The sequence below is a fragment of the Acanthisitta chloris genome, unplaced genomic scaffold (genome assembly GCF_000695815.1).
Source record: "Acanthisitta chloris isolate BGI_N310 unplaced genomic scaffold, ASM69581v1 scaffold23298, whole genome shotgun sequence".
NCBI lineage: Eukaryota > Metazoa > Chordata > Aves > Passeriformes > Acanthisittidae > Acanthisitta > Acanthisitta chloris.
In genome coordinates, this window is record NW_008687851.1 from 48,994 (window position 1) to 74,934 (window position 25,941).

The 25,941-nt window shown below is 39.5% G+C and overlaps 1 protein-coding gene across 1 annotated transcript; it reads left to right on the forward strand.

The window, feature by feature from the left end:
• Positions 1-7,131: 7,131 nt before the first annotated feature.
• Positions 7,132-24,097, forward strand: DPYS (dihydropyrimidinase; the record flags this gene model as incomplete). Its single annotated transcript, XM_009080805.1, has 7 exons — positions 7,132-7,530; positions 11,188-11,346; positions 13,175-13,354; positions 14,481-14,670; positions 21,289-21,445; positions 22,417-22,558; positions 23,955-24,097. Coding segments are annotated over exons 1-7 (1,241 nt in total), but the record flags the coding sequence as incomplete, so codon positions are not given.
• Positions 24,098-25,941: the final 1,844 nt, after the last annotated feature.

A 25,941-nucleotide genomic window follows, 5' to 3' on the forward strand; every position in this document is an offset into this window, starting at 1 on the left:
TTTGTTGCAGTGATTTTTTTTTTCTTAGTGATGTTAAAAGGTGTGATGAGGTTTTCTTTGGATTAATGTATTAGTGATTGGGGTTGTATTTGTTTAGTTTGTTTTACTGAGACTTCTGATGAGTCTATTACCCCATTTCTTTTTATTCTGGAGAGCTTGAATTAGTGTTTTGTTTAATTGATTCTTGATTTAGCAGTCCTATAATGCTACAGCATTTTGAACAAAAGTCAGAATTATTTACTGTGTAATTATCTTGTTTTCTGTAATAATCACTTTCATCTGAAAGCTTTGAAGAATGTAGGTTATTGTGATGCAAGTTATCTTCTCATGTAAAGCTTTTTAAGTACGGAAAGAGTTTGTCAGTGTTCCTTTTCACATATTACACTTTTTTTGTTATTTGATTTGCACTGAAACCTTAAGGGTTCTGGCTGAGCTTCCAAAACTGCAAGGGCTTGTTCTGTTTCCAAGGTAAAGTCTGTTTCCCGTACAAGTTCATCAAGTATTCCTGATAACTCTTCTTTCAAAACAAGTTCCTGGAGAGGATGCTGGAATTAGTTACAGTATCATGTGCTCCACTTCCTATCCAAATGTTTTAGTCTTCCTGTAGTTGTGGTGAGGCTTTTTGTGCAGTATGTTCTGTTGGTTTGGGTTTTTTTCTTTTGAATGTATACTCTTCTCTTCCTCCCTTGTGGGTTTCTGAAAATAAGCAGTTGGTAACTGAACTCTTCCAGGACATCAGAATCAGCTGTAACTCAATAGTCCAAAATGAGGTATTTTATGAAAGGAGGAGGGAGCGGTCTGACTTGTTCCTTTGCCAAGTCACTGAAAGTATGGAGAGGTAAGCAGAATTACCAGTTAAAACTCTTTACCTTATAGCCGCCGTTGGGATTTAACTATGTAGTTAGCTTTCCCTCATCAAAGTAAATTAAAGTGCATAATTATTTGACTTGATGTAGAGAAGTTTTAAAGCACAACATTTATGTCAATATGTCTAGTTAAGGCTTCAGTTCACATCCAGTACTCCACTTTGGTCTACCTGGTGAGCAGTAACTTGGGGGAAGAGAATGTAGTAGTCACTAAACCGAAGTGTTACCTAAGAATTTGGATAGACAAGATTTCCCTGTCACTGATTGAGGAAATCAGAGATGTTGCACTATAAGCTGTCTCTGTGATTCCTAATCATGCTTTGATAAATGGCATTTGGAGTTAACAAAATTAAATCTTTGTGAATATTTGTAATATTTCCACATGCACACTGAAATCTAGCAGAAGAGTTTAGCTTTCAGCATTAATTCCTCCTGGTGACCTAAGCTGCATCATATTATCAAAGAAGCAAAGAGAAGATACAATCTGAAATGCCTCACTTGCATTCAATTTTAAAGATTTTTTTCAGATTACAGTCACCCTGTATACTGCCTAAGCAGGAAAGAAAGGGATGGAACAGGAAGGGAAAAAAAATGAAGATGATAAGTGACTGGATTTTGAATTAGAATGAATGATGGAGGGGTTGTAATGAAACAGACTAAAAGCTCTACAGGAATATGATCTATTATATTGCACAAAGTATTTTTTTTTTCAGATGGCAATTGCAGGAGACCATCACAAAGCTCAGAATAGGTAGGGCATGTCAAATTAGGAATGTGTAAGAGAAAGAAGTTCTGGTTCAGTGTGTACTTCCTAACAAATAATAATGGTTTCTTATGCAAAATGTAAAGGACAAAGGCATGAACTTGTTTTAAGGAATAAGGAAATCCCTGAAATAAGCATACATTGTAGATAGTGCATAACAGAGACAGGTATCTACCTGAATTCTGAGCAGAAATCTCAGATTTTGTCACAGCATTGTTGACTTCTGGTGCTAAAGAGGTTTAGTAGAATTACATTTGCACCTTTGCAACCAAATAGTCATGCTAGCAGAAGGTATGCCAACAGAAATGCATGAATAATTTTAGCTGCTTCTCTAGGTGTATAAAATTGAGGAAAATAATTGGTAAACTTCATTGGTTTAAATCTGTCATCTTTCCTGTGGTTTGTTAAGAACCACCTGTGGCAGCTACAATTGGAGGAAGTGGTTCTGATGCACCAGAGGAAAAACAGGAGCAATATACAGAGTAGTGAGCAGCGTCATAAACAGAGATCTTACTTCTGCAGACGTATGGCAGGGAACAGAGACATTTGGTTTTGCCTCTGCCTAGTATGTTGGCCAGGAGTTATAATTCTTTGTGCTCCTTCAAAAGGAGATGTTGAGTTTGAGAGTTGGAGAAAATATGAATAACATTTTGCAGTGTTTTTCTAGAGAAACATTAGTAAAAGCAGCGGTTTCCAAAGTTAGCTAGTCTCTGTGCTCTTGTGACCGTTTGTTCGAGTTTGGAAAAATCCCACATACTTTCTTTGACTGAGATTATACACCAGGAAGCAACTGACAGATATGATGAGGTTTGGTTTTGTTTTTTTTCCCAGAACATCCTGGGACTTAGAACTTCAATGCCTGAGTTGAACTGCCTTGCAAGTGGCCATGTTATAGGACCCTTATTGAGCCAATGAAGAGTGAAAAGAGCAAAGAGCACAGTGAGGTTTCTTAGATGCTCCTCTGCTGACTTCCTGGTCGTTCTGTCCTCTTTGTTGGTTGTGCTTGTCTGTGGTCCATCATTTGTGCTGAGCAAGTTCAAGGAGGAAGGGGTACTTGGCCTTATAAAAATGCGAGAGAACAGTCACTACCTATTGTTGCTTTAAAAAGTAGGATGGCCTTCAGCACATGCACAGCTTTGGCTGCCTTGCTTTGTGTCACATGTGGGGCCCAAGGGTGGGTGCTAATGGGCTGCAGCATCATTTCCAGTGTATTTGGGAAAAGCTAGAAGCTTGGATAAAGTCCAGTGCTTATACTCAGGAGAGCATATTTGTACAGATGATGTGGAACTACAGGTCCTACATAACATTGTTTTAGCCTTGGTTTATTTTAGAAAACCAATAGGATGTAGTTGCCAGGTTGGGAAAATATAAACAACTGAAGAAGTTTTTAGATTAGATTTTAAAACATCACCTTTTGTTTGTGCCTGCAAATATGATTCATGAAAGTAGTCAGCACTGGACTGTTCTGAAAACTAGTTGTGAGGTTTTGACAAGGGGCACCTGACTAGTCTCACAGTTGGAAAGACTTTACAGGTGCAATTACATGTGAACCATCTGGTTTTATGGAATGAATATTAAATTCCCACTGCAGAGGAGTTGTGAAAGTAAATCCCAGGTGAACAGGCATTATGGATTCTTTCTAGGAGTTGCAGAGAAATGCCTACTGAGTATTCCAAGTCCTTCTGACTTTCTGAATATGGGAAAAGATAACTATTCTTTCCCATTTAGAAATCCAGAGTTCACCTCAAACTGACACATCTTTACCCTGGTTCTCCAAAACCAAGTGCTTTATCCAGCATTGCTGAAAGTATAATTCCTGTTCATTTTCTCACACTGAAAATGGGGGGTTTGGGCCAGTCCTTTTTTCCTTGGAAGAAAGTTGTCAAAAATAAAAAATATGCTTAATAACACATCTTCATTAGCTGAGCTTTCTCCCCACTGCTCATTACCAATATCTAGTTTCCTTCACAAAATGTCTTTATTGTTTGTTCGAAAGCCTATTTGTCAGCATCTGCTGCATTTTGATATATTTCAACTTCACCAACTTTAATTTGAAGATTAATGCCAGTAAGAGTCCTTGGGTTAAGAAAAAACAGAAGACAGTGATGACAGAAGAGCATTTCAGAAATAGGGTATGGTAGGAAGGATGTGAAAATGGAAGCAGAGGATGAGAGTAAGAAGGGATAATTAAAGCAGTAGTTAAAAATCAATAGCATTTTATGTGGGGAGGTAGCAGTTAAAGGTTCTCGGGGGGGTGTATGTCTCAGAGGACTTTGAACTGATTGTGTCTGCATTATAATGACTTTTAGAAGACACACTCAAGGTCTTCTGGATGTTCCAAACTTCAGTCCATTGCAAACCAGTTCCTTAATTTGCTAAATTAATTTTACTTGGTAAATTATAAGATGTGAGTTGCGTTTTCTTCAGGGTCCTTCAAATGGAATCAGTTAATCATAAGGTTACTGAGAAAACTATGATTGTACCTCTATGATAGCTACACTAAATAAGACATTCCGATGTTCGTTTCTAGGATTATTTGCTTTGCTGCAGACAACGAAATCATTAGCATATGATTTAACTTGAGTTGTAAGTTCAGGGAGATTTTCTGCAATGTCTCTCAAATCATTGAGGAACTGGGTAATATTTTAGGATGAGTAAATGTTTCCTAAAAGGAAACTTCTCTGCACAGATGCTTCGATTTAAGCCCAGCTGGCATTTAAGCACTGCACAGCCACTCACTTGCTCTCCCCCAGTGGGATGGGGGAGAAAATTGGAAGGGTAATAGTGTGAAAACTCATGGTTTGGAGATAATGACAGTTTAATAGGTGAAGCAAAAGCTCCACATGCAGCAAAGGAAAACAGAATTCATTCCCCACTTCCCAGAGCAGGCAGGTGTTCTGTCACCCCCAGGAAAGCAGAGCTCCATCACCCCTAACAGTGACTCACGAAGGCAAATGCCACTACTCTGAATGTCCCTCCCTCCCCGTCCCTCTTCTTCCCTCAGCTTTGTATGCTGAGCATGATGCCATGGTCTCTAGGATACACCTGTGGTCAGCTGGGGCCAGATGTCCTGGCTGTGTCCCCTCCCACCTTCTTGTGTCCCCCCAAGCCTCCTCACTGGTGGGGCAGTGTGAGAAGCAGAAAAACCCTTAACACAATGCTAGTGCTGCTCAGCAGTAATGAAAACATCCCTTTGTTATCAACATTGTTTTCAGCACGAAACCAAAACACAGCTCTGCACCAGCTACTGTGAAGAAATTTAACCCTCTTCCAGCCTAAACCAGTAAAACAGTGCAGAGTCAGCCACTGATTACTGAGCAAAGATTTGTTTTAAACTGTGCAAAGAGAAGGATAAAAACAGGAAAGTGTTTGTGTGAATCAAGGTTCCATAGTCAATTAGGAGCTAGAAGCCCTGTTGCAGCAGCAATACATATTCGGTGATCGCTAAGAATATGGGAACAGTTGTGTTCTCAGAGTATTATAAGGATTTTTCTGTCCCAATGGTGTATTTCAAACCATTTTCTCCAGAGACAGCTGAGGTGCAAAACATTAAATATTTGCCAAAAATATGTAAATAAACCTCACATCCGTTTATCTTGTTGCTCCAAATGAATTAGATAAAAAGACAGCTTAGACAGAATGTTTTTATTTACAAATACCTTATTTAATGTGTTCAAAACTGCCTGTGGGATAAATTCATATGATCCCCTTCTGTCCTCAGTCTCTAATGTTCACAACTACCTTCTTAAAGCACCATAGTTTGACTTCCCTCCTGCATCTCTATTCCCCAGCTCTTCATCTGAACAATCATATTGCTGAAATTCAGTGTTCCAAGTTCACCAACACCATTGTAAGTTGTGAGCCAGAGTTCCTGCCTGAATTCCCATCACAGTACCTTCACCCTTGTCTTTTTAACAGTTTTAAACGCAGCAGGCATGGTAGGTTCAGGTTGGCAATTCCTGCCTGTTCAGCACTGCACAGCTCGCTGGGAGCCTTGGTGGGGCATCTCACTTTGTTATTCTCTCCTCTGCTTTTCCAAATGAGTTTTGACCTGTTCTGTTGCTGTATGGTGTGATGAATCCCAGTGGGTCTCTCTCCCTCTGCGCAAAGGTGAGGTGTAAGACAAGACACTTTGGGATGGGCAGATTGAAAGGCAAATGTATGGTACATGTTTCCTACCCATCATGAGGGAAGGAACAGAGCTGACACGCTGACCGGAAGGTGAGTTTTTTCCAATTTCATGTCACTTGTATAAGTGGCTTTTCAGTAGAGTATGTGTGCAGCCTCTCACAGCCTGCAGAGACAATGTTCTGTCTGCCAAAGCCATCACAGAACTGGAAGAGGTGGGGGAATGAAGATGCAGGTGCTCAGCAGATTTAGGGACACACTCGAGCAGTGTCACTGCTGAGTATGCAAACCCAGGGTTGTAGGAGGAGAGAAGTGTTGAAATTCCATAGAAACCTGTGCCTCTGGGATAGTGCAGAGCAGGTCTTTTCTCTTCTTCCGCTCGAAGCTTTTAGCTCATTTTCCAGCTGTCCTCATTTCACTTTCGCACCTCCTTTTCTGGGTGTGTATTCTGGAACGCACAAGCTGCGGCTCCTCGCCGTGGTCACGCCAGCCCCGTGTGACACCCACGGCAGCACCCAACCCTCCCTTGGCCCTGTCTCCCAGGCAGGGTCCCTCGGGGAGGGCACTGTCGTGTGGGCAGTGCTGTGGGGGCACAGGTCGAGTAAGGCATCAGCTACCGAAAAGTGATTTCCACCTGCACCTTGGCCCCTGGGCCCTGAGCCACAGCCATCTCCAGGAGCACAGGGCCCCATCACATTGAACAGTTCCTTGGGAAGACAAGCACCACCACTCCAAATGCTCTCCCTTCCTCCTTCTTCCTCCCACTTTGTGTACTGAGCATGATGTCATATGGTATGGAATATCCCTTTGGTCAGTTTGGGTCACCTGTCCCAGCTGTGTCTCCTCCCAAGCTCCCATGCACCTACAACTTCCTTGCCAGCATGGCAGTATGAAAAGTGGAAAAGGCCTTGGCTCTGTGCAAGCTCTACTCAGCAACAACAAAAACATTTCTGCCTTATCAAGCCTGTGTTCAGCACAAATCCTAAACATAGCCCATAGCCACTGTGAAGAAAATTAACTCTCCCCCATTCAAAACCAACACACCTGGCCTCTTCTGGGGGGAGCTCAGGTCACCCTTGGTATCCTCAAACAGGGGTGCAAAGAGCTTGGGTCACCTTTAGGCATCACAAGGCAATAAATGGCCACATTTCCAAAGCAGCCCAGCATGTTTCAAATCCTCCAGGGGCAGAGGACAGGCTGGAGCGAGTGCCATGAGAACCCTGCTGGACCTGGCTCTGCTTTCCCCAGGCACACGTGGAGTCTGGAGCAGAAAGGGCCAGTGCTGTGTCACCATCCAGCCTGCTGAGCCACGTGGGAGCTGGGAGGTGGAGCTGCTGGGGCAGAGGGGCAGTTCCTCCAGCGTCTGTTTAAAGAGCACAGTGTGCTGTGTGTTTAGGGCCATTTGGAGATAAGTGCTGCTCTGAGAGGAGGGTGGGCAGTGAAATACTCTCAGGCAAGAGAAACGTTTTGAGCTGAGGCCTCACTCTCACCTTCTAGGCTGACATGCCACCCGAAAACCCGGCTCGGCAGAGACTTTTGATCAAAGGGGGAAACGTCGTGAACGACGACATCTCTGTGGTGGCTGATGTGTACATAGAAGATGGAGCTGTGCAGCAGGTGGGACCAAACTTAAACCCAGAGCCATCGGCTGGACTCATTGTGCTGGATGCGACCAACAAGCTGGTGATCCCTGGTGGTATCGATACTCACACACACATGGAGTTCCCTTTCATGGGTAGCAGGTCAAAAGATGACTTCTATACTGGAACCAAGGTGGGTGCACATATGCATGTCTGTGTGTGTATCTGGGCTTTCTCAGAGAGGAATGTCTGCTGGTTATTCAGTATTACTTCCAAAAGAGATAGTAGAGTGTGAATCAAGCACTGGCAATTGTTACTGTCTCTTGACTGGGACGTTGTCATAAGCAGTTAGGGTACTCAGAGGTCCACATTCAACCAGTATGTTATTTGGGTTCCTTCAGAAACTATTCTGGCTGGAGGTGACAAGTGTTAAGGGCAGGCATTTACTCTGTCACCATGCAGACCACAATGTGTATTGGTACGTGCATCAAGCTTCATACTTTTCTGAGCAAAGGTTAACTAAAGCAAAAGTTTAATTCCCCAGTGCACTGAAGCACTTCTGTGGTAATTTGATCTTTCTCCTCTGTTAGCATGGGGAATACAAGCTTTTCTTCTGTTGTTCACTGTGAAGCTTACTGTGTTTCTCAGCAAAAGTCCAGTTCAAATACATTTTCTAAAAGTACCTAATTTATCTGAGTTATACACTTGGAGTGGTTGGGGGTTTTTTCAGCTTTTTAGCTGATCTCATTATATTCCCTGCATATGAATAGTGTATCGATTACTTATATTAACAGTGTTATGCATCATGTCCATACAGTAAAAGTACAGAGTTCCCCAAAATTTGTAAGGTATTTTTCTAAAAGCTTTGCTGTGCAGACTGAAATTCTTTGCTCACAGAAGGGATCATGTGGCCCTCCTTGACTTGTCTGTTAGCTAGCACCTTCAGAAAGCCTGTTACATCCCCTTCCTCTCTCAGCAGAACTGGGGTTTACTGAAAAGCAGAAAGTGTTAGTGCATTCCTTTTAAAGAAATGGATTCCAATGATGAGCATTTTTTGTATGTGCAAAGCACTTATTTGCTTCTTTGAAATAGTTGGTGTGATGCAGTAATCACTACATGATTAAGAACCTTTAAAATTTTCAATCTTGCTTATATTGACCTTATTTAGCAGGAAATTTCATGCCTGTCAGGAGAGTGCAAGTTAGATTGTCTGAGTGCCATAATTGTATGTTTCCATACACTAACAAGGATTTGGCTTCTCTTAATGCTGAGCCCAGAATATTGAAGGGAGGACTACAAATTTCCTGTATACTATCATTAAATTGCTGGAATATTTCTTTCAATAACAATATGTATTCCAACTCAAGATAGATTTGCTGGTGTTGCTGCTTTTATTTGAATGGAAGTGTTTTATTTTACACTGGATAGTTTTAAGCACTAGAATTATTTTATCCTAATGAATACAGAAGTTGGTGGCTCATTATAATAGACTAATTATTCTGCAAAACTTTGATAAAAAAATTATTTTGTCCATCACAACAGACCTTTCCTGCCAGACCAAAATGGTTGCTGTGTCAAACATAGCATATCTCTCTAAGTCAAGATAAAATGTAAAAGGAAAGCTAAGTTTGAATTTTCACCACCAGAACTAATAGCTGGAAAGGAATTTAAATTTGATCATGGGAATATTTTTCCCCAAATTAAGTCTCTTCTGTTGCTATCTGGTAGAAATGAGGAGATCTGTTATAAAGGCCTAACAATTCTGCCTTTTTCAGATGTCCATAAACAGGAAATATTTTTTTTAAAATGTTATAGATACTGAAATGACTTCCACAAGCTGCTTCTCCTTTTCACAGTGCTTTTTGTGGTAAATGGAGAGGAATAAAATCAAGTCCACGATGTCTGTTCTGCTTGTCTGCAGACATCACAGTGTGTTTCCTGTCTGAGTGAAGTCGCAATTTTGATTTCTGGAATACTTAGTTTACATGATTTACAGTACAAGTAGTATATATACATATTACTGGTTTTGTCATTTTCTGCAACAATCTTTTATTTTTCTGTGAAGACCATTTTTGTAAACTATTTATCAAGAATGTATTTAGAAATTTGACATTGCAAGAAAAATCAGACAAATGTGACTTGAAGCCAGAAGATTATTTTGTTCAACAGGAGAAAACATGTAAAAGAAACAGCAATGACTGTGACCTTCTCTTAAGACTCCTTAAGGTGTAAGCAATCTCATTCTCAATGTGCCCTATTGACTTTTAAGAGAACCAAAGATGCAGCCTAACTCAGACACAGATACCAACATTGTGAAATCCCAAAGTAGGGGAGGATCAATTTTGTACTAACTTGCAAAAATAGTAGTTGGTTTTGAGTTCTTTTTAAGAACTTTTTGAGGTACTGGACAGGGAAGCTGCAAAGCAGAGACTGTGTACAGAAAATGGAATGTCCAGATAGTCACTTTGTGCCTACAGGAAGATTCTAGATCCAGCTCAGTGATCAGATGTCAAAAAAGTAGCTATTGTGGACCTTCTTAACCCAGGTCAAAGTGTGGAAAGTGTTCAGAGCTATTCACTGAAGGTTATCACCTCACAAATACTTTGGCAGGAAATTCAGGGAGACAGTTGTGTTCCAACTATTGCAAAATATGCTACAATGATTAGCTAAGATTTACCCATTCAGTTGAAAAAAAAAGATGTTAGGGATAAAAAGAGACTTTGAGTGGAGTCGTGGAACCCATGAAAATCTTTTTATTGAAGTCTATAAATATTCTTTCATTCTAAATCCTGTTTAACAAATAAGTCAATCAGTCTTACTGAAAAATATTTGACAGTTTGAACAACTTTTCTTGGAGAAAATGTTTTGCTGAATTCATCACAGATTCACAAATGCTTATGTCACTCTCCAAACTTCTCTTTTTGCAAAATATACTGACATATTTACAATTTTGCTTCTGAGTGCTAAGTGAACAGAAGGTAGGGACTAATTGATCTAGAAATAGGAAGAGCAATAAAGTCATGAATTTGGACTGTATATTTTGATATGAATTGGTTGTACTGTTGTGCAATGGGATGTTGTTCAGAGCAACAGAGAGAATTTCTCTTGCTAATTTGGAAGAGAGCAGCCATTTCAGCAAAGGAATTTCTGTATTGGATCAATTTCTGTTAGTCAAGGATCTGATTCCTGTGAGCAACTAAGAAAAATCCTTCAAAAGAAAAAAAATTCAATTGTCCCTAAAAAAGAGTGAAAATTATTGGTTAAACAGCAATTTTTGATCCTCATACATCCATAAAGTAAGGGTTTTGTTTATTTATTGATTTGACCTCATTCTATTTTAAGACCTGCTGTGCAGTTTTACTAAATGATACCCTGTCACTAATAAAAATAACTTTAAGACATTTTGAAATTCTTTCCTTGTGTATCTGCCTCTTACTACTTCCCTGTCACAGAGGCTTGGGGTTTTTTGACTATATAGACTCTGAGGAAGCATTTCTCAAGTTGACTATGGTGTTCTGGTGCTCTTCTTTCTCGGTGGCTCCATATGCTTATGGAAACTCACTGGTGCATGAATGCTATGGACTCATCTCCAAATCTTTGATAAGTTTTTGTACATGTGCAAAAGCTTCTCCTTCAGTCTGAGAATTTCACCATGATTCTCCTGAATACCTTTTTGAGATGAAATTAATCTCTAGGATCATTTTGCAAGTCTGGACATTTCTCAAGTAAACTCCTCAATAGCTTTTGGCTTTTCAGTGTATCAAGATTAATTGTTGCACAGGGAGTTGGAGAGAGTGGGAGGGAATTTGTTTTCTCTTAGATTGCTTAATATTAACTTTCTTCTTTTCAGGCTGCTATAGCAGGAGGAACCACTATGATCATCGACTTTGCCATCCCTCAGAAAGGTTGTTCTCTTACTGAAGCCTTTGATAGATGGAAAAGCTGGGCAGACCCTAAAGTCTGCTGTGATTATTCACTGCACGTGGCAGTTACATGGTGGAGCAACAAGGTAGACATAAGAGCTGATTTTCACTTCCATTAATTGGTACCACAGCTGCTTTGAACTAGTCTATATGTGCTACATCTAGCTTGCTGGCAGTGTAATAGTATTTTTGTGAGTAAAAGCAACATTTGAAATAGCCCACACCCTTCCAAAAGTACATGTATTTGTAAAAATAAAGTCTGCAGATAGTCTGTGCCTTTGGATAATACTGCACAAAGTTAAAGGCAGCAGTTGAGCAAGACCAAGACCTGGCAGGCCAGAGGGGGAAAGAGGTGTTTTCAACAATCTTGCCTTTTGTTACTTGAACACTTGGTAATTTATGCTCTTGTTGAGTCTTGGTGGTTTTTTATTGATGTATACATGAAAAATGTGGTGCTTGACTTCATTTGTAAAGGGAGACTTCTATTCCTGGATGACTGCAGTAGTATTTCCTTAAAGTAAAGCAGGACTGGAGCCAGTAGTTAATTGAATGTGAGATCATCTAAAAGACCTTTCTGGAATTTACATACGTGAGAATCATCATTGTTGAGTGAATGTTTGCTAATAGACTAAAGCTTTACAGAATAAATGAATTTTTCAGGTGCTTGATATCTGTCTGAACCTGACCCATGTCTTACAAGATTGCTTTGGATTCTCAGAGAACTATGCATCAGTACACAGATATATAAAGTAAATTCCATTCTCAAATATGAGCACTTCCTCTTAATTTTTTAACTTTTATAATATATACGCTGAAGCCTTCACTCTGCAAACAACACATCTTTGGTATTCTGTGTACTGAGTGCTAAATAGGCTGACCACAACTTGTAGCTTAAAGCAAAAACATAAAATAAATTCTCCAGTGATGTTTGAGTAATGAGCATTTGAAACAGCCTTAGTAAAGAACAGTGGAATTGCACTGAAAAAATCCAGTAAAACTAGGGACATGTAAATCAATGAAACATTCTGGTTTATTTAAGAATGTAACTGTTTTAAAAGGCCAAGATTGAAAGACACAGAAAGGTTTGATGTTTTGGAGGTGTAAAAGACCTGGATGAAGACTGATATTTCATGCCCTTCTGATTAGCTCTCATGTCCTCAGGATTTAAAGTATTGATTAAAAGCACACATTCTTTACAATGCCTTCCCTTAGTCATAGTAAACAGTGAAGAAGAGAATAAATTACATGCCTCTATATTTGTGCCAGAGCAGGGCATTATGTCAGGTATTTAGTTGATAATTGCCACTCAAGATATGCTCCCATACCTCCTCTGGCTAACTAATAAAAATTTCTTTGGGTTTTATATCAGTCTCACCTTTCCTGGGCAGATGTAACTGGATTATTAGAGAGAAGATGAAAAATAATACTTTGCATGTTTTACAATCACTGTCACCATCATTTTCCTTAGAAGGGAGAGCTAATGTTAGATAATGTATGGTTCTAGCTAACCAGATGTGCAAGAAGACTTTGGGTTAAAATCAGTTTTTCACAAGTGTCCATGCTGTGTAAATTAGATACATTGATTGTAAAATTGGACTGGGTGTTTTAAACATCAGGAGGTTTATTTGGAACAAAATTCTTCTTCACTATCTTATGTAAAAAGCATTCTTCCTGCAATTAGCTTGTGCCTCCAATATCTGCGCTGCAGTGCTACTGATTTATATACTTTGAGAATTGATTTGATACAAGAAGAATAGTGTAAGTCAGTCTTTAAAATTATGTGACTTGGGCTGTTTGTAGTGAGCATGTGTGATGCATGAGTAAAGGCTCACACCTCATACTTAAAATTTCTTTATACAAAATTATTACCATGTAAAATATAATCGCTGTATTTTGAAAATTGCTGTTTTTCAGGTGAAGGAAGAAATGAAAAGTCTTGTTCAGAACAAAGGTGTCAACTCTTTCAAGATGTTTATGGCCTATAAAGATGTGTACATGGTCAATGATGAGGAGTTATATGCAGCCTTTTCCTTCTGTAAGGAACTTGGAGCCATTGCTCAAGTCCACGCGGAGAATGGGGAGCTAATTGCACAGGTGCACATTTGACATGTTGTCGGTCAAAGTCAGGAAGATAGATGGTCTTGTTACCTAAGCACTTCAAGAGACGTGTTAGTACCATCATTGTATCAAGAGGAAAGGCTTATCTATCCTCTTTTGTTTCCAGAGAACCAAAGACAAACATTTTGTTCAGGATTGTAAAGGGTCCTTGTGGTGGGCTAAGAAATTGTAGTCTGGAGTCCTGGGTTCAGGGTGGACAGGAGACAAACAATCCTATTATAATGAGATTATAATGTAATATATATACTTGCAACATGATATTCATACTTGACTGACAAATAAAGCAACAGTCAGAGCCTGACCCACCAAGTCAAAAGGGGAACACTTGATCAAGTATTTAGACATAAGGCATGTGATGCCTAACCCTAGGCCTCTCCAAATATAGTTCATCTAACAGGGACAAATCCAGAAGTATGGGGAAAGCTTTACTGACTGGGCAGAATAGTCTCAACATTCCTCTATGCATACTAAGCCTCACTTCACACTTGCTACTGCTGTCTCAGTGCTGTGTGGAGTCACTGGGAGTACAACTATACTGGTTATACTAGATACCAGTTATAACACTGGTGGTTGTACTAGAATAGTTTCTTTAACAATGCTAGTACATCGTGCTTTGACTCTGCCCCAGGTCCCATAATGGAAACTAATTTATTGCTAAATAATCTCAAATCCGTAAAATAGAAGTTCCTGACATATAATAGGGACAAAATCTTATGTCTCTCATCATTCAAATGGTCTGGATATGTATCTTCATGCTCAGTAGAGATCTTTCCTTTTATTTTTTTTCCCCCCATAATGAGGGGTTAGTACTGTTAGTACTGCCCATGGCAGGGGGGGTTGGGACTAGATGATCTCTAAAGTCCCTTCCATCCCTTAATGTTCTGTGATTCTATGATTCTTTTCCGAGACGTGTTCATTGATAAATATATTGGATTTCAAACAACACAACAATGACTTCTCTTGGAAAAATTGTAACTGCTTTGATTTTTTTTTCCTCAAACTAGCTGCAATGGATGGTTTAGAACCCATTTGTATGGCAGCATGTACATGACACCATGGCTACAATTTAACCGACTCTTACGTGTTTTTATGTGGTGTTCAGGGTGCAAAGAAGATGCTGGCAATGGGAATAACTGGCCCTGAGGGTCATGAGCTGTGTCGTCCTGAAGAAGTGGAAGCTGAAGCTACACAAAGAGCAATTACCATAGCAAATGCTGTAAACTGCCCTCTTTATGTAGTCCATGTAATGAGTAAATCTTCAGCAAGGGTGATAAGTAATGCACGAAGAGAAGGTAAAAGTCCTAATTCTTTCATGTTTGGACAATGACATTGGAGGAGGGGATCATAGTAAACCAAACACAGCATCAGTGTCCTACTTGTCATGGGTGCCCTAAGCCTCAGAACATGGGTGTATTTCTTTGAGTGGGATGTCTAAACTCTGTGTGTGTTGTTGGGCCCAAGGGGAGCAGTGTGGAAGAACAGCAACTGGAATTGAGACTTTCCCTTCTCCCAAGAGCAAACTTTTCCCTCTTCTTATTGTACCTCCAAGGTCAAAGTGATGGCCAGGACAGCATTACTGCATAAAAAATGGCACAGCCAGTCCAAGGCAGTAAATACTTTGCTATTGCCCACCCTTGAGTTATAGTCTGCAAGACTTTGCTAGTTATTTACATGAGAAATTTTACAAGAGAAACCACACCTTGTTTTTACAGACAGTGCCATGTCATGGCCAGGACTTCTATTCACTGGGCAGTTAGAAATCATGGTGATGATGACAGTGTCTGAAAGCCTTGATTCCCTCCAGTGCAGGGTTTCTCGGGTTTGCACTGCAGCATTCATAAATAGGTCTGGTAAGCCAAGGGAGCCTGACCTTCTTGACTATCTGTTGGGCAGACTAGAAGGAGCCTGAAGGCTGTAGATGTTCAGGGTGTTTTATTTCCTCATCTATAAGTTCATCCAGAGTAGCCCATGGAACCACAGCACTGTGAGGAGGCATCATCTGGGTGGAAGGAGCAGGACAGAAGCCCATGATTTGGAGGACCTAAGACTTTATGGAGTATCTGTCCTCATTAACTTTTTACATCTTTTGCATTTACAGCTTGTGTTCACCTGACCTAACATTGCATACAGAATTGCATGCAGACCTCAGTTTCTTTATTCCTTGATTTAGATAATGTCTACAAAGGGGCATAGGTTATTAATATTAAAATGTAGGGTACAAGAGTTTGATGAAAATGCAATCAAAGCCAGTGTGATGTCATTGTGCTAATATAGATGGACATATTTGTGCAGAATAAGTGTTGACTATGCCTTCTAGTAAGATTTAGCAATAATTCAAGTTGATAAAAGAATTTACCAGAATATATTTTACTGGCACATCTTTTGGTACTGTGCTGTATTAGATTCCTCCACTAGATGACAGTGCTGCTGGGAATGTGGATTATATCCATCAGTGCAGAGTTATTTGTACATTCACAGGCATGGTGTGAACATTGATTAGAAGAAGCTGTAACAACAGTTAAAATACCCAGATCAAAAATGAAACACTGTGAACATATAAGAGCTAAAATAGGAGGTGGTGTTTTATAATCAACTATTCAAGTAAAGAATTTTTTTGCTGACAGTAAATACTGTAAAATACTGTTAGGCACATGTAAGAATAGTCTGCAGTGCCAGTTTGATAACTGATGATAGATGTATGCTTCTTCAGTATGTAAAAAGATGAAACTGGGACAACATATGTGTCTTATAGTGCTAATTGTACTTTATAGCTTCTTGGGCTGATGCAGTCAGAATAATCAATGCTTGCCTTTGTGCACAGCAACATACAGCATTTCTCCATAATTAATATCTACTTGCATGGAAATGTACTGTTTAAGAAACAGAAATCTAAGATTGATTAAGAGATTTCAAAAGATAACTAGAGTACCACAAAGGTAGTTACAAGAATTATAGTTTTTAATGAGACTGATCTGTCTAAGTTTTGACAATTAGAAATTCATTGTTAGTTTCAGTAGAAGTTACTTTCCATTCTTCAGTGAAAAGTGGAAATAGAAAATAAAGTGTTCCAGACAAAAAAAAATATCCTCAAAGTATTGTATGAACGACATAAATAAAACTCAAATATTTTGGTGAAAGACATTTCACTTGGACAGGTTAAAAACCACTCTAATGTGAAAGCTATGTAAACTCTTCCATACTGGAAGGCTCTCAAGCATTTGAAATGTTCACTCTAATATAGTTTATTTATCTGTTTAAGATTATTTGTCCATGTCTTGCTGTTAGCTTTCTGCCATTTACAATTGTGAAATTTTTCATGTTTGTTTCCAAGTACTTAGAATGCAGTACAGTGTGTGTGTGTATGCATATTCATCCTTGCCCATGTGGGAGGAAGATTGATATCCCTTCCAATTCCATCACTGACCTCAGAAGGGGAGAGACTGATCTTCAGTGAGAGTGATCTGTTTTCTGGGTGACAGTGTAATACCAGAAGTGAAGAATTGCTTCTCACTTTCTATGGGATGGTGATTTTGCAAGTCAAAAATTTGAGTCAGAGCCCAATTCTTCTTTCTCCCTCATTTAGCTATACAATGGGAGAAATAATATTAGAGACCAAAGACCTGATACAGTTTGCTGAAGACAGGAGGCATAAAGCTGTTGTCTTCAGTGAGCTATGGCTTCTTCTCCCCTCCATGCCGAAGTTCACCATCTGTCTGCTCTGATCTCCAGCACCACTCACTGAAGGAAACCTCCAGATTGTAGCAGCATGTTTTTCATGTACATCAGTAACAGCTACACTGCTGAATATTCAACAGGAAATCCAAAATTGTGACTGTGTTGGAGAGAGAGAGGCTAACTCATGCACCCATCCTGCTTTTTTGGGGGGCCCTTACTGACCTGTTTGCCAAAAGCAATGGTTCATCAGTTCTCCACTGAAAGAGTCAAAGACAGCACCTTCCTGTGAGAACTGTCCTTGTTCATCTCAGTGGGCTGTTTCTTTATCCCTGTGCAAAACATGATCTTGAATCTTGGTAGAATAGGTAGAAAACTGTCTTCTTCTACAGAAGGGCATCCTGACACATCTGTGTGCATGACAGTCTCATTTTCTTGAGTGGGAAGATGAAGAGGATCCTCTTTCTGTTGTTGTGTAAAATCTCTGCTATGAGAAGACGAGGCTGTAGAGTGCTGGTGTCAGGCAGTGCAGCACCTTGTAAGGACCACCTGATGTGAACTTAGTAGAAAAAGTAATGTGTCCACCCATTCCTTCTACCAGAAATGGCTATAGAGAAAGCAAGGGTAATAAAATGTGATTTAGAGATAGATGATTTATACTGCCTCCCCCTAAAAAATGCATTCAATCTAAATGCTCTATAAAGGCTGGAGATCATAGAATGATTTGGGTTGGAAGGGACCTTAAAGATCATCTAGTATTATGATAAAAGATCACATCCGTTTTCCCATTCCTTCTACCAGAAATGGCTATAGAGAAAGCAAGGGTAATAAAATGTGATTTAGAGATAGATGATTTATACTGCCTCCCCCTAAAAAATGCATTCAATCTAAATGCTCTATAAAGGCTGGAGATCATAGAATGATTTGGGTTGGAAGGGACCTTAAAGATCATCTAGTATTATGATAAAAGATCACATCCGTTTTCCCATTGAACTGTGATGTTATAGCCAAGGAGTTAAGACTTTCTAGTGGAGATCAGTATTGGGGAGCAGAATCTTACTAAGAGTCAACTTTTGAAATAGCTTCTCCTTTTTAAAAAAGTGCATACAAACTTATGTACTTGGCCAGATTACAAGAAGCTTGCTTAGACTTACAAGGTTGATTCCTACCATCAGTCACGGGTTGTGTCTCCTCTTAGTGAGAGGAGCAGCATGTCAATAGCTGTGGGCATACAGACTCTCAAGCTGATTCTGAGCACAGGAGTGCAACTAAAAATGCCACATTTTTAGCTGTCTCATGCAGGACAGCTCAGGTCTGGGCTGTATTTAGCTTAACTGATGCAATGCTATGCCTGTTTCAATAAACCCTGCCTTGCAGTTCTGCTCTTTTCAGGGCATAGTTTGTGTCTTTGCCACATATGACCTTATTTTAAGTGCTTCTGAAACTTTTGCTAGAATAAGCACACAGGGACCAGTTTTTCAAGCCTGTAAATGTTAGTTGGTCTTTATCAGTATTGTATCTCAATTTTTGAGTTCTGATAGGTGGTAAAAGAAATTGCTGTTGATTGTTCTATTTTTTAAAAGTAATTTATGCAAAAATAGCTCTTGCTAGCCAGTTTGGCCATCTGATGAAGAAGTCACCAAATACACATCTATTTCCTAGCAGCTCAGAGATGTCAGAAAGACCAAACAGCAGAACAGTTTATAGTTGCTTTTTTTTATTGAATGCAGGAAGACATAACAAATAGAAGGACCCAATTTATTACTGCATTACTGCATTACTCCACTTTAATGCCTATAGGCAGAAGCCAGTCAAGATAGGAGGACCTTAATGCAGAATTTCCTTGTTATTTGGATTAAAGTGGAATCTTGATATTATTATATCTTTCAGTCTGGCTAGTCACAGTTGAAATGAAATGCAAGAAATTGCATAGTTGGCAGAACTGTTCAGAGGTAGCCTGTTGAAACTGCAGTGTTCAGGCTCAAAATCACTTGAGGAAATAGCTTATACTCCTTCTCACTCATGAGAACAAAGGGAGTTGGTCAAGTCAAATTCTGACTGCAGAAATTCTGTCATCAGCTGTGGCACATGAGTTAGAATCAACTCAGCATATACGACTGGAAGCTTGGAAACCTCTTCTCATTTTCATATTGTGAAACTGAGATAAGAAAATTATTTGTGGAAGGTAAAAATTTACTCCTTTCCTGCCATTTTAACTTTAATAGTTTATAGCTATGTCCAAATGATTCATAGTTCGGATTTACTTTGGGTGGAAGTTTCTTTAGCTTATTTAGATGCAGTAGGAAAGACACACACCACACTTCCCCCTCCCTCCCCTTTCTGCTGCCTTTGATCATGAAAACCTGTCAAAAGCCTAATAGGTAAATATGACAGACTAGTTATATATACACCAAACTTTTCCTGTATACACTTAGGTCTGTGGCAGTCTGCCCTCAAATACAGTGTTTGGATTTGTCCAGGGAAAGTCAAGATCACCTGCAGGAGTCAGGGAAGGTCCTGACTCCTGTAGTAGCTCTTAATTAGGAAAACACTAATCTAACTCAAACCTCCTCAGTCAGTAAGTGGTCATCTCGCTTTCACACATGGCTTCTGTGCTTTAAGTTGTAAAAATAAGATGCAAAAATCAGTAAATAACTGCCTAAGTCATGATTTCAAGTCTAAAAAAATGTTGGTCTGCCTCTGAGCCCCAAGTGCAAATCTATAATATACGTAGATAAGTGGGACTGGGAGCTTAGAGTGCTCCAAACCAAAGCATCACTATGAGATAAGCATGTTCAGCATGCCAGAGCATGCTGAGGTGTTTGCAGGAAATTAATAATGCTAATAGGAATTCTTTAGTCTGTGGAAGCAGTTGTACTATGTAGTACTTGGAGTAAATGTACAATGCAGTAATGTCAGAGCAGGTCTTGAAACCATGTAGAAATAAAATGTTATGAAGCCTTTTTGCAAGTCTAGCACTGGAGATATAAGTAATGGCACTACTGCAGTGGGAAATATTTTGACAAGAACTGGGCTCCTCAGTAGCTACCTATGCTAGTGTAGGAGTTATAATCCAGTAGCTCACAGAAGTAGCAGAGTCTAATGTACAGAGAGAAATCTGCAAAGGTTTGCTTTGTTGCTTTCCAAGAATACCATGAATGTATGACTTCTAAAGAAGACAGAAAAAGGTCAGTCTTGTATCACCAAGAAATTTGCAGCCGAGGCCTTGCCAGGAAAATGCAGTGATAGTTCTAATAAAAATTGTGACTGGAGTGAAATCTGGGATCCATAGCAAAGTACCCATAGTCTGTAGAGAGCAGGAGAAAGAGAAGTCTCTTGCTGGGATCCAGCAGAGTCTGCCTTTAACCAGCAGCAAGCAGCCTATGAGTGGGTGTGAGAGGTCTCAGATCATTCTGGTTCTTTAGTGACCATTGCAGTTGGGGGCATTACCACCTGCCAGGTACAGAACTGCAGAGTGACTGGGCCACTTCCTCAGGGAGTGAAATGGCTTGTTCTGATGAGTTTCAAACCTGTGTTTCCCAGGAGGAAAAGGTAACTAATATGTGTTAGCTCTATCCGAAGGCTAACAGCCAGTCTGGGTTCCTTCTAAGGAAACTAGAATACTATGCAGCAAAGGCTTAAAGATTAAAACTTGGGAGACAACTTTTAAAATTAAATTATTTGTAGTTTTTGATTTGGGAAATGTTTCAATACATTTTAGTTTTTACCTGGTGCCATACTGTTCTTCCTAGAACAATGGTAGCCTGGTAGCCTGACAACTAAAAGTACCAACTTGCAATGTCTGTATGCTGTATATATTAACTTACTTTGTTATATAGTTAGTAATTTCAGAGCTCCAAACAGGTGCTAACAAGACGTATGTGAATCTTGAACGTAATTAATGCAACTGAGGACTGTGTTCTTTTTAAAATCTCAATCACATGCCTGGTAAACAGTGTGGAAAACCCATTATAATATATCTGTCAACAATTTAATTAAAAAACTTGTCCAAGCAATGTTCTTATGAGGAAATATATTGGGAGATCACCAGCAGAATATTCAGAACAAAGATGCTGTGTTATAGCTTTGTTCATTATGTCATTCCATATGCTGGTGTTTAATTTGAAACAATCTTTCAAATTTAAATTCATTGCCACCAAAAAATCCTCAACAGAGAAAATACAAGTTATGCATTTTTATGTTGTTTGATGATGATACTACTGCTTTACATTTTTCAGGCAAGGTGGTTTATGGGGAGCCTATTGCTGCTGGTCTTGGCACAGATGGCACCAACTACTGGAATAAAGACTGGGCTCATGCTGCAGCATATGTGATGGGACCTCCATTAAGACCAGATCCATCTACTCCTGATTTCCTCATGAACTTACTGGCCAAGTAAGCAGATGAACAAACAGTGACAGTCAATACCCAAATGCACAGCAAATTCTGTCAGAAGTATATAATAGCAGGTTGATGCTCTGGAGGTTTTCTGAGTACAGAATGTTATATTATCAGGAAGGAGAAATGGAATGTGAAACCACAGATGAAAAGCATTTCAGTTTTAAGATCTTGTTTCTCTGAACTCTTGTGGCCTTCTGTCCCCATTTGATTTTATTCAATAAGCCTTGCCTTGCTAATACTGCAGCAGAAATTATAACATGACCAGGGGGACACTACAGCTGTAAGTCAGTGGGAAATGTGTAAAAAGTGAGGTCACAACTAATGTTTCTGAGTTTTGTTCTCAGCTGCCTTTTTCACTTGAAGTTTAAATGTTGCAGAAAAACTAAGCCTACCAACCTCTGAAGGTAAATATAAGTTATCCACTTCATCACATCTCCTTCAAAAGGAAGCAGAAAAAGAAGTATCTTTCAGATACCTGCAATTAACAAAATGTGTGGTTTGCTAGTACTTCATTACCAAAAAAGGTGAGCTCCACAAAAGGGTTGAATTTGACTGAAGATCCTGTGAAGGTGTGCCTGAACACCTGCTGATTGTATTGCAGATCATATTAATTTCACAGGGCATATGGAGTGACACAGACTAAAAATGCCCAGAGTGAGGATGGAACCAAGCCCCTTGCTCTGGGCAAGGTGGGACAGTCCTCCCCTTGTGGGACACCTTTGACATATCCAAAATAAACCTGTTAGTGTTGATACTTGGTTTCCTCTGAGAAGTTTCTGAAGGGGAAATTAATTCATAGGGTCTGTTACTGTGGAGCTACTCTTGGAAGATGGGACTGAAGACAGGGTATATCAGTTTTCCGTGGAAGGATGGACAGCTGGATCTACCCAGCCTTACAACAGGTTTTCACGTGTGGTACAGTCTGGTACATGCTCTGATTCATAACGAACTTTGTTTCTCTGTAGTGGTGACTTATCTGCGACAGGGACTGACAATTGCACATTTGACACATGCCAGAAAGCTCTGGGCAAGGACGACTTCACAAAAATCCCTAATGGAGTGAATGGTGTGGAAGACAGAATGTCAGTCATATGGGAAAAAGGAGTTGTAAGTATATCAAAATGTCTGAACATGGAGGTAATTGATTTCTCCAACAAAATATACTCAGAAGTTACTAACTCTCCAGTTTATCAAGTGTGTTTATCATCAGATAACTCATTTGATCAAGGGCCATAACAGAGTCCTTACTAAGTCTCACTTTATGGTGCCAGAAGATGGAAGAAGATTCTTAGTGCTTAAAATGTATCACTAGAGAAGAATTCTATTATTTAGCAATAAGGGATTTCTACAGTTTCAGTAGTAATTTGCATATTGCAGAGTAGAATTATCTACCTCACACTTGGTAAGAATGGGGTACATAATCTTTCTTGTTTATCTGAATTTGGGTTTCAGCTTCAGCTGGCATGTACAAAGCACACTTCTGCCTATATTCACCTGTGGCATAGCTCTAGTGTGATTATTTATGGTGTAACCCAAAATCTAGCTTGTGGTTCATATGAAAGTGAGACATGAATTTGTACATTAGTGCTGCTTTTGAATAGTGTATCCTTGCTGGGCAAGATAATTGTTTAAAAAGTTCTTAAATCCATGATATCCTCCCTTTTTTTTTACTTGTAAAATATTACACAGCTGTGAGAGTTTGTCTGGACAGCTTCCCTCCCTTCCCACACCATTGTTTAGCAGAGCAGTGTTCATTATTTTCATTACGATCTTCTCAGATGACTTCTCACAGGCTACCATATAAACATGTTTTTATGACATTCTGATTCCTAGACTGACCTATGCACAATATTACAGGCAGTGTAGATGGCTTTCCAAGCAAACAACAATCATGGAAGCTAGATTAAATTAGTTATATAGCAGTACGCAGTCCCAAGTCACATTATTTGCTGTTTTGCTAATGTGTCATATCAGAAAATCTGGATTTTATAGTACTTAATTTCAACATTTACTGAATAGTACTATCCTCTGTGTTGCTGAAGAGATTTGCCAATTAGTTTTCCTATATTATACATTGTGCCCTGCTTCTTCTTTATCGTCTTCTAGACACCTTAACACCGTCTCACCATGTTCCAAAACCTAGATACTAGAGAGATGTAATGTTTCCTGAGGAATCTGCTGAACAGGACTAGAAATTCAAAGCCAGCTAAAACATTTGATTTCAGTTGACTTGGGACTGGATCCACAGAGCATTTGGCTTTAAAGTTGTCTTTTTTTCTCTTTGCTGTGGGATAGAGTAAGATGAAGTTATCGTATTCAGTGAAAGTACATTGCAGTATTTGCATCTGAGACAAATAGTTACTTTTATTTCTTCTAAATTCTTCAGTATGACATTTAAAAAAATATTGATGTGACATCACTCATAGCTTTTTCAACAGCAGGACCATTTGTCTCATTTGTGTTTAAAAAAGTAATGAGTTTGCTTTTGTGTACTCTTTTGCAGCACAGTGGAAAAATGGATGAAAACAGATTCGTAGCAGTTACCAGCACAAATGCAGCAAAAATCTTTAACCTTTACCCAAAGAAGGGGAGAATTGCTGTGGGCTCTGATGCTGACATTGTAATTTGGGATCCTAAAGCCACAAGGTATATATGAGAAGTCATTTCCCCCCATCCAGTCTTTCTGCAAGAAAAAATATCTCAAAGTCTGTACACAGTAATAAGCCTTTGAGTGAGGTTATGGTGTTTTTCAACAGCACCTCATGTGAATTAATTACAGTTTTTTGTCTCATACAATAGTGTATGTAAGATCTTTGATCTCTAGATGGATTAAAACGTATTCTCCTAGATTGCTGACTGAGTGCAAAAATAAAAAAAGTCGGTATGTTATACTACCAGGGCTTGGTATCCTAAGAGGAAAACTAATGACTTTGGGATTTTACATTACCTATTTTCAGTGCTGAAGTATGTTTGGCTTCCTCCCACTGCAAGAGCAGGGAGTGTAGTCTGTTGGTGCAGGATGACTGGTTACAAGCTTGTGTTCTGAACTTACAGGAGTCAACTTACTTCTGAAGCTCAATCCGGGCATGCTTATGGTTTTATTCAAGTTTTCTGATTGTGTGCACAGTAAGTATGCTAGGATAGAGCTTGTCACACCAACAACAGATATATGAAAACTGTCCTGTTGTCTCAACCTGCATGGCTTGATAGCATGGTACATTTTTTTGCTAGAAAGGGCATGCAGTGTCTTTCTAAAAGCCTCAATTCACATAGCATACTGTGCATTACAGCTGATTCCTGTCTTCAGGTATATTCACACCATCAGCCTAATCCATGCTCAGGACACTATAAATATTTCAGGAATTATACATCTTGAGTCTTGCTCTGGGTCTTGTGCCCATCCTGGTCTCGTTTAAACTGCCTGGAAATGGTCTGGCAGCTGTCACGGAGTCACATCACCTGGGGAGTTCCTCTCTTAGCTGAGATGTCTATAGGCTGTGCAAGTGCATTTCCACTGTTCAAATGCTGAGCAGGCTAGCACAGACTACCTTAAATCTGCAGGCACTTTAACAGCTTAGTCTTACTCTGACCACATCCAGCCCTGTACACAGCAGCAGCAGCAGGTCAAGAGGTGTGCTGGGCTAGTGCTTGTGCTGTGGGCTCAGCTCTAGTGAGCAATGTGAGCATAAAACTGCACTCTCAGCCTTTGTTTTAATAAAAAGTTGAAAATTTCCCTCACGGCTGAGGAAAGTTTTGAAACAAAACTGGGCATATCTAATATTGATCATCAAATAGAAAAAACAACCTCTAATCCTAGATTTACCTTACTTAAACAAAAATTTCTTGGCCAATCTTCTGGGGTCTTAATTTTCAATAATGTAATTCTCACTCATTTCAGTATACTAATGAGTACCAAAAACATGTGACAGTGTGAAGAAAAGCATTTTGTGCTTTATCTGCAGCATTTGAGGACATGGAGGTTGCTGTTCAGAAGTCTCACATAAAAACTGGCAGCACCAGCAAAAGAAGTTTCAGGAGTGTTAACGACCCAAATAAACATAGAGGCCTGTCCAGTGCTGGGTCAGGGAGATTTTCATGTGCACTGTGCCTTCTGGCATGTTGAACAAGCATATTTTGAGATACCAGCAATGAGTTATTTCAGGACAGTGAAGCTATGAACTCTGATTTTTTTAAAAAAAAACCCTGAAGGATTCTTTTCTGAGTTCACTTCTGCTCTGCCTGAGGACAAATGAATCTAGAAGAATAGCAGAGTTATGACAAGGTTCTCAAGGTGCTTTGTCAGCTCCTATAATTGTTTAACTCTCTCCTCAATGCTCTAATTGCCTTTTTGTCCACTGCAGCTGTGAAGGTGCAGCTTTTCTTCAAGTATTTTTTTAAACATTAAACTGTATTTTCTTAGTGAGCAAAGTGTTTTTAACTTCAGCCAATACTTTTTTTCCTGATCTGGTACTGTTCCCACTGCTTATCAG